This window comes from Colossoma macropomum, unplaced genomic scaffold (assembly GCF_904425465.1).
Source record: "Colossoma macropomum unplaced genomic scaffold, Colossoma_macropomum, whole genome shotgun sequence".
Taxonomy (NCBI): Eukaryota; Metazoa; Chordata; class Actinopteri; order Characiformes; family Serrasalmidae; genus Colossoma; species Colossoma macropomum.
This window is the reverse complement of record NW_023494794.1, coordinates 30,261,894-30,270,774: the sequence shown is the minus strand read 5'-3', so window position 1 is coordinate 30,270,774 and position 8,881 is coordinate 30,261,894. Positions and strand designations below refer to the sequence as shown.

The 8,881-nt window shown below is 40.9% G+C and overlaps 1 protein-coding gene across 1 annotated transcript; it reads right to left on the bottom strand.

The window, feature by feature from the left end:
• Window positions 1-690: 690 nt before the first annotated feature.
• Window positions 691-5,370, bottom strand: LOC118814956 (gamma-aminobutyric acid receptor-associated protein). Its single transcript, XM_036580867.1, has 4 exons — window positions 5,148-5,370; window positions 3,935-4,013; window positions 3,125-3,243; window positions 691-1,560 (listed from the first exon to the last, which is right to left on the bottom strand). Exons 1-4 carry the CDS (start codon window positions 5,235-5,237, stop codon window positions 1,480-1,482), a joined length of 369 nt encoding a protein of 122 aa, XP_036436760.1. The 5' UTR covers window positions 5,238-5,370; the 3' UTR covers window positions 691-1,479.
• Between the last annotated feature and the right edge of the window lie 3,511 nt (window positions 5,371-8,881).

The window sequence follows — 8,881 nt, the reverse complement described above, 5'->3', positions numbered from 1 at the left end:
AAATGCTGAACAGTAATTTCTAGTGTTAGTTATTTCTTCATTAAATTCTCATTTTTTCTCCTTTAATCAATCCTTTTTTATTATTTCTAAAATAAACCATTTTAAAATGGTCATTATTATATAAAAGATATCAGCAATGACAGTATTATTACCCTTTTTAATAATGATGATAAAATGAACTGTTAACAGACTCCCTTGGCCCCTTTCTCTCTCAAAACTATAACTCAGTATAATGTATATAATTATGAATGTAATTAAACAAAAATAAAAATAAAGCTCTAATAGCCAGTGAACTGATTTACAGGTAATTCACAGGTGAAGCACAGTTAGACATTTTTAGGACACTGAACTGAAGCTACATTTATCACCATGAACTAAAATATCACTTCATCACATTCATATCACATTCATCCCGTAAGATTTTGATTCTGAATATCTTAAATATTATGTATCATTATTGTTTATTTATTCTTTCATTATTGTTGTCTTTACTTTCATTTAATTTCATATAAAATAACACAGTAAATGACCAATAATTTCTCATTTTAACAATAATAAAACTGTGTTACTGCATCACTGCAAACTGCATCACTGAAAACAGGAAACTCAGCTTTTTTCATTATATCTCAGTGAACTCGGTGTAAAATGTGAATGTAAAAGAGCTGCAGAATGAAAAGAATAAGCCACACAGTCATTTTCCCATCACGTTTATAATGTTTGCAAGATCAAGCTGAATGACAGAGCTTCTGCATAAACAAATAAAATAAAAAAAAATCATAACTCTCACAAATCATATCTGCCCAATTACCAAGTCTCCACCATATATGAATCACTCAGGATATACAGTGTCCATTTCACCAAAGCAAAAAGCAAACGTGCGAGACGACGACAGAGCCGAACCTCATAAACCAGGAACTCAAACAAAAACCTTTCTGTGAAAAACAAACTGAATAAAAAACAATCAGATCATCGCTGGAAATGATTCACGCACAGAACGCGTCATTATAAACAGAACACAGTCAGTGTATCAAACTGTGGGAGTCCAGTTACATCAGCGGAGAGGATAAGAGACCAAAGAGACGAGCAAGAAAAATAATAAAATACAGAAAGACAAAAGGTAAAAACAATAAAAAAGTGAAATAAAAATTAATTAAAAAAGGCAGAAGAGAGACAGGAACAACATGAAAGGATAAAAGGAGAAAATAAACAAAAAACTAAAAATACAAAACCGTAGAATGTAAAGTGAAAAAAATGATGGGAGAGAAAATAAAAAGAAATTTAAACAGAAAAGTGAAAGAGAGAGAGAGAGAGAGAGAGAGAGAGTTAGTGGTGTTTGTGTGTTTCAGGTAGACGAGAGGAGAGAAGTGAGGAGCAGAAGTGAAAGTGCATTAAACATACACACTCAGGTGGGCTGCTCTGTTTATTACTGTGTTTATCAGGTCTGTGTGTGTGGGGGGGGGGCGTGTGAACAGTAGGGGGTTAGACGGGCGTCTCTCTGTCGCCGTACACGCTCTCGTCACTGTACGCGATGTAGAGGAAGAAATCCTCCTCGTGATGCTCCTGTAACACACACAGTCACACACAGATTTTACATTTAAAAGGTAAACAAGCAGCTGAACTCGACATGCTGAGATCACAGAACCTCAAATGATAAGTTGACACATTTAAACACACATTTAAACACACATCACTCTCCTGTTAACTTAACACTACAAGCTCAACAAACTCCACATTTCAAGTTAACCTGGTTAGTTTTTCACATTAAAAGTCTTTGTATTTTGACGGCATATTTCTCTCACACTGTTATTATAGTAATATTTATGAACCTGACAGCACTAAACAAACACAGCACAAACAACGGACACAGATACAGTTTAAAACTGGCAAGCTGAATATATTAAAGCTATCAAAATAAAAGTGTGAAAAACAGGGCTGGGCGATTAATCAAACATCAGTTTCAGTTAAGATTCTGGTAATGAGTATGAAAACAAGATAATCCAGATAAAACAGTTATTGTGCTGCAATCTGATCCACAGCGATGCTCTTGTTTAGTCGTGTGTTATGAATCCAGCACACGCCTTTACTCTTTAGTACTGAACGGCAGAATTCATAGTACTGAAGTGAAAAAGTACTGAATCTCAATACTCAATACTCGGCAGGTCCAGCTTTAGTTTAGTTCAAACACCTCAGTGTCGCTGCCGGACTCAGAATAGTCCACCAACCAAAAATATCCAGCCCACAGCGTCCTGTGGGCAGCGTCCTGTGACCACTGATGAAGGACTAGAGGATGACCAACACAAACTGTGCAGCAGCAGATGAGCTATAGTCTCTGACTTTACATCTACAAGGTGGACCGACAAGGTAGGAGTGTCTAATAGAGTGGACAGTGAGTGGACACAGTGTTTAAAAACTCCAGCAGCACTGCTGTGTCTGATCCACTCGTACCAGCGCAACACACACTAACACATCACCACGTCAGTGTTACTGCAGTGCTGAGAATAATCCACCACCCAAATAGTACCTGCTCTGTGAGGGTCCATGGGGGTCCTGACCACTGAAGAACAGGGTAAAAGCGGGCTAACAAAGTATCAGAGAAACAGATGGACTACAGTCTGTAACTGTAGAACTACAAAGTGCACCTATATAGTAAGTGGAGCTGATAAAGTGGACAATGAGCGTAGAAACAAGGAGGTGGTCGTGTTTTGTATTTAAATTCTATAAGGGGGCTACGCACCTAAGATTTTGACTCACCTTGCACCTGTGTAATGTGATGCAACAATAAATGTGATTTGATTTACTTAGAAAAAAAACACTGAATTTGTGCAGAGGACAGAGGAAGACTCAGTGTCCCACTGTATGGGCCCTTTAATGATAGCAGGCAATAAAGTTAGCACTTCTTTCTGCTGCTGTTCTCAGCCGGAGCAGCACATGAACGTCTGTTAGAGATCTGCCACCAGACAAGGCCCAACAAAACCATGTTTATTGCTCATTTTTAACACGTCGGCCTCGGGTTTGTTTTCTAACGCATCACAAATCTACCACAGTAGGTTTGAGTGTTTGAGTGAATATTCATAAACAATAATAAGGTCAGACAGACTGAAGGTGAGACCAAAGAAGGCTGTACCTGGTAGAGCAGCCCCATGGTGGCGGACGTGGGAGGAATGACGTTGTTGACGAAGAAGAAGAGCGCGTCTTCAGCCCTCAGGTGGATCCTCTTTCGGATCAGGAAGTAAAACTGTCCCACTTCAGAAAAACAAAACAACAAAAGTTAAAGGGGAACTCCACCAATTTTTAAAAAATTCTTCATAATTAAGTGGTTAAGATATAAACAGAGCTGTTCATAGTGGTTTGGTGTGAAACGCTCTGTTCTAGAGAAACTTACTGAGTTAGAACTGTTCACAGTGGTGGTGATAGGAACCAGACGTCCACCTCTAAAAGCTCCCTCACAGAAAGTTCCTACATGAAACGGTTATGAATTCACTGCCTGATGACTGAGACACTGTTTTATGATAGTTTAGAGAACTTAAACTCCATTCATGGTGGAGGGATACATGCAGGGCGCTGTGAGGCAAAATAGTCCCCAAAGAAAACTTATTATTTCAGATTTTCCACTATTTTCCATCATCAACATTCCATATAACCTCAGAAGACTCGTGTAGGTTCACTGGTGGTTCTCGATAGTAAATAAAATGTCTATATCTGTGTTGTAGTCATGGCGACCCCTGGTTCCTATCACCACCACTGTAAAGACATCTGAACCATTTCACAACAAACCATTTTGAATCACTGAATTACGTAGAAATGTTTTAAAAAAGTGGAATTCCCCTTTCATATTGCAGAGTAAACAGGCTTTCACAGGCCTGGTTTCACTGCAGGAAACAGTTTTAGATGATTTACAGTGAATTTCAGTATAAAATGTGCTCCAGCTGTTCACCTGTGAGGTCAGATGGCACCAGATACTTCTTTTTATCCAGATCTCCTATTCTGGCTTTGGGAGCTTTCTCAACAATCACCTGGAAAAGGAGAAGAAGAAGAGCAGGACAAAGAAAATTAGAAAGAGAGAGATTAGACCGAGTCTGATCCAGAAGAAATCCCCTGATTAGGGTTCAGAGGGCCTGCACTGCTCTTCTCCAGCTTCTGTCTGACTACAAAACATCTCAGTTTCAGTGATTTCATGATTTTAGCCAAATAATAATCAACAAAACAAACATGAACGTCTTATTTTGGCACTGGATCGTTAATTTGACCTCCAGCAGTTCTATAAAGGATCTTTAATCCAAGTATAGTGATCTAAAACGACTTAAATGAACGTTTAAGCACAAAATAATGCCTAATTTCTCCTCTACACTCTTAAAAAGGTGGTTCTTCAAGGGTTCTTTAGAAAAGGGAATAGTTCTATTTAGAACCACTAGTTCTATACAGAGCCATTTGCATGTTTAAAAGGTTCTCGGCATGGCGAAATGGTTCTTGAGATTGATGAAGAGACAGAGAATGTGTTGTATATTGGTCTATATAGCACCAAATAGGGTTCTTCTATTGTTACAAGCTTGATATCGTACACAATAGGAGAACCCTAGTTGGTGCTAACATATAGAATCATTTTCAAAACCTCATGGTTCTAAACAGAACCATTGCCGTTACTGAAGAACCCTTGAAGAACTATCTTTATACAAAACACCTCAGTTTCAGTGATTTAATGATTTTAGCCAAATAATAGTGAACAAAACTGAAACATACACGTCTAATTCAGCTACTGGTTCGTTTATTTGACCTCCACCAGTTCTATAAAGGAGCTTTAATCCAAATGTAGTGATCTAAAACGACATAAATCAACATTTAAGGACGATTTTGACCAAAATCAGTCCTTCATCTCTCCTCTATTGTTGCTCTGTTGATTCCTGCTAAGCTAAAATGCTAAGCTAGCAAGCAGCCAGTGCGTTTCTAGCTTTTATATCGGAAAACAGCGAAATATATCGGTGACAATCGACACAGGACTTCACTACAGCGCAGTGTAGACGGTTAAGGTGGACATTAGGCGGTTTAAATGCGCTCCGGCGGTGGATTCTGCTTTGTCATTGAGAGGTTGCTACGCTAAGCGAAGCTCGCCGTGTTGTTGTGGTGAACAGCTGGTGGGGATGCGGACTCACGGGCACTCTGTCCGGGTACTTCTTTCTGATTTTCTCCCCCTCAGACCGCCTCTTCTCGAAGGGATGCTCTTCTTTGTACAGAAACTTCATGGTTGGAGAGTTTGAGGTGAGAAAACCCGTGAAAAATTCGTCCTCTGCTGGATTTTGGCCGCTAGAGACGGAGAAGCAGCAGCGCTCTGACTCGGTATTTACAAACTGGCCTCGGCTGCGTTCCAATAAGCGCACTTGCGAGGACGCTTGGCTAGTGGGCGGAGCCCTGGCTGCCCGCTATGACGTCACTGGCTCGCTGCACCAGCTGTACGCAAGTTCAAACGAAAGCTAGTTGTAATCAGGGTTGGGATAGCTACTGAAAAATGAGCAGTTAGCCACTTTCCCTAAATGTGTATCTAACTACGATTTAGCTACCTTTCCAGAAAAAGTAGTGGCCACTTTTTAGCTACTTTCAAAGCGCGACTGTCACTGTTTGTGATTCTCCACCTGACACACCAAACAAGCCCAACTGACAGAGTGAACAGGTCACTGCATTTAATCATGAGCCAGAAAGAAACAGTTAAAAAGCTGCAAATCTACAAAAAGATCACCAAACAGTGAGTTTAAGTGACTAACAATCAAACTTACACAACCAAAGGCCTGATATCCAACAAAAACCTAGGCTAAAGGCAAAGTCAGTCATTCCAGGCTTTTCCTAACAAAACTCAACAGAAATAACTGAATACAAACCAAACAACTTTGTGTGAAGCATCGTCAACTGCTGAACTGAAACTGCTCCAATTTACACATTTCAGCCAGATCTGTACAGACAGACACGACATTCAGAGTCCTTCAGCAACTCTTCAGCCTCAGAATCCTCATCAGTGACTCTGGCTCTGTTTGGGGTGAATCAGGCCTGAATAGTCTCCACTGCTGCAGAGCTGCTGCGGCTCCACAGCAGAACTAGATTTTTAATAATCATAATATGATCAACATAATAATCCTCCTTTACTGTAAAACCATTATAACACACAGTTCTAACACAGTTTAACAGTAAATGGTCTTAAACTCTGGAGTTAATGTAGAACTGCTAATTCACCCTTTAATGCTGCAGACTGACATGCAGACTGCTGGTCACCATAGCAACACAGACAGTCTCGCTTGTAGCTAACGAAACAGCAAAGAGAGAGACTTAAGATGAACATAGATAATTTGGAGATGAATGAACTTATTTACAGTTATAATCACTCCAGCTGGTTTCCTGATACGTTTAATCTGCAACAACTCATGAAGCTGAAGTCGCTTCTCGTTCTCCAGCTTCTCGTTCAAATTCTCCCATTCCACCTTAAATGGCACAGCAGTACTGGCACCTCAGGCACCATTTAAGGTGGAACAGGACAATTTGAATGAGAGGCTGGAGAACGAGAAGCGACTTCAGCCTCGTAAAAAGTCGAATGATGAGAAACATTTTACAAGAAACTCGTGGAAAAGTTTCCTGACTGAGATGCGAGAAAAGCGGCTACAGCTGAGCTAAAGCTTAAAGCAGAGCAGAGCGAGTCTGAGTTTGTGTTTATATTCTATTTTTAGCCTGTAGGCTGAGCTGAGCCTATTAGTAAGGGGTGGTCAGCATGTGACCGTTTGCTCGACCTGTCCACAGCTCAGTCAGGGTTACACAGTCGCCACCAGCCCAGTTACTGACCACGTTCTGTGGTTCAGATTTTGCGTAGATTACCTGAAGCTTGTAGTGAAATTGTAGTGAAATGATCACTATAGCTACACAAACATTTGTAGGCGCTACAGCTGTTAGCTACATTTCATACAACTGTAGCGGCTACAGCTACAAACATTTGTAGTTAGCTACAAAAAGTAGCGCTACTTAGCTACTCCCCCATCCCTGGTTGTAATTTAAGTGTTTACTAAGTTCAGATTTATCATCACTAAATCAGAACGAGCTGCACTACAGACTAGTTTAACGCTGAGTTCAGTAGCTGCTAAATATTTACGCCCCCTCAGCAGCTGTAGGTTTTGGGGAAACCATCAGTGACCATGTAGAATGAGCACAAACCAAAACATGACGTCACTGCTGAGGAAAGGATCATCGGGAGCCATTAGGATTAACGGTTTTGCTGTCTAATAGGAATTGGCTCAATGGTTTCCAATACAGCCCACTAGTTTCATGTAGAACACCTTTAGAACCCATTAGGAAACCATCAAATGCATTTAGAATAAGCTGTTGGTCACCTCTTAAACCATTAGGATCCTTTACACTGTGATATCAACCTAAAAAGACAAAACACATTACAGAACCATCAGGAACCGACAGTCACACTTAATGGTTTCTATGTTTTTTTTCAGTAGGCTTATTTTTGGTTAGGTCCACACTTAAAAAAGATGGTTCTTCAAGGGTTCTTTATAAAAGAAAATGGATCTATATAGAACCATGAACACGCAAAGAACCATTGGCACGATTAAAAGCTTCTTGGCATCATGAAAGTGTTCTTCAGACTGACGGAGAATGTGCTGTAGATGGTTCTATATGGAACCTTTTTGATAAAAGTTCTTCGGTTGTTACAAGCTTGACATCGTAACAATAGAAGAACCCTTTCTGGTGCTATATAGAACCATTTTCTACTAAAGAACCCTTTGCACAACATTTTTTTAAGAGTGCTGTGCAAACACTGCCCCTGCGTACAGAGTCCAGTCAGCATTCAGTACCATGTTCTTAACTGCTGAACGTCGCTAGTTTATTGGCCACAATTGTGCTCTGTTTTGGTTTCTGGTTTTGGGCAGCAGAAGGCGGGCATTACTGCTACTGAGTGCTGATTGGTTGGCGAGCGGAGCAGCTCATTGGCTGTTCACGCTCACTGACGTCATTAATGTACATGGCGCTTGTTTCTACCCTCATTGTCCATTTTATCAGCTCCACTTACTATATAGGTGCACTTTGTAGTTCTACAGTTACAGACTGTAGTCCATCTGTTTCTCTGATACTTTGTTAGCCCCCTTTTACCCTGTTCTTCAGTGGTCAGGACCCCCATGGACTCTCACAAAGCAGGTACTATTTGGGTGGTGGGTCATTCTCAGCACTGCAGTAACACTGACGGTGGTGGTGGTGTGTTAGTGTGTGTTGTGCTGGTCTGAGTGGATCAGACACAGCAGTGCTGCTGGAGTTTTTAAACACCTCAGTGTCACTGCTGGACTGAGAATAGTCCACCAACCAAAAATATCCAGCCAACAGCATCCTGTGGGCAGCGTCCTGTGACCACTGATGAAGGACTAGAGGATGACCAACACAAACTGTGCAGCGGCAGATGAGCTATCGTCTCTGACTTTACATCTACAAGGTGGACTGACAAGGTAGGAGTGTCTAATAGAGTGGACAGTGAGTGGACACAGTGTTTAAAACCTCCAGCAGCACTGCTGTGTCTGATCCACTCAGACCAGCGCAACACACACTAACACACCACCACCACGTCAGTGTTACTGCAGTGCTGAGAATGACCCACCACCCAAATAGTACCTGCTTTGTGAGAGTCCATGGGGGTCCTGACCACTGAAGAACAGGGTAAAAGGGGGCTAACAAAGTATCAGAGAAACAGATGGACTACAGTCTGTAACTGTAGAACTACAAAGTGCACCTATATAGTAAGTGGAGCTGATAAAATGGACAATGAGCGTAGAAACAAGGAGGTGGTCAGAATGTTGTGCCTGATCGATGTATAACCATTGGAATAGTCCATTATAACCATATATATATATATATA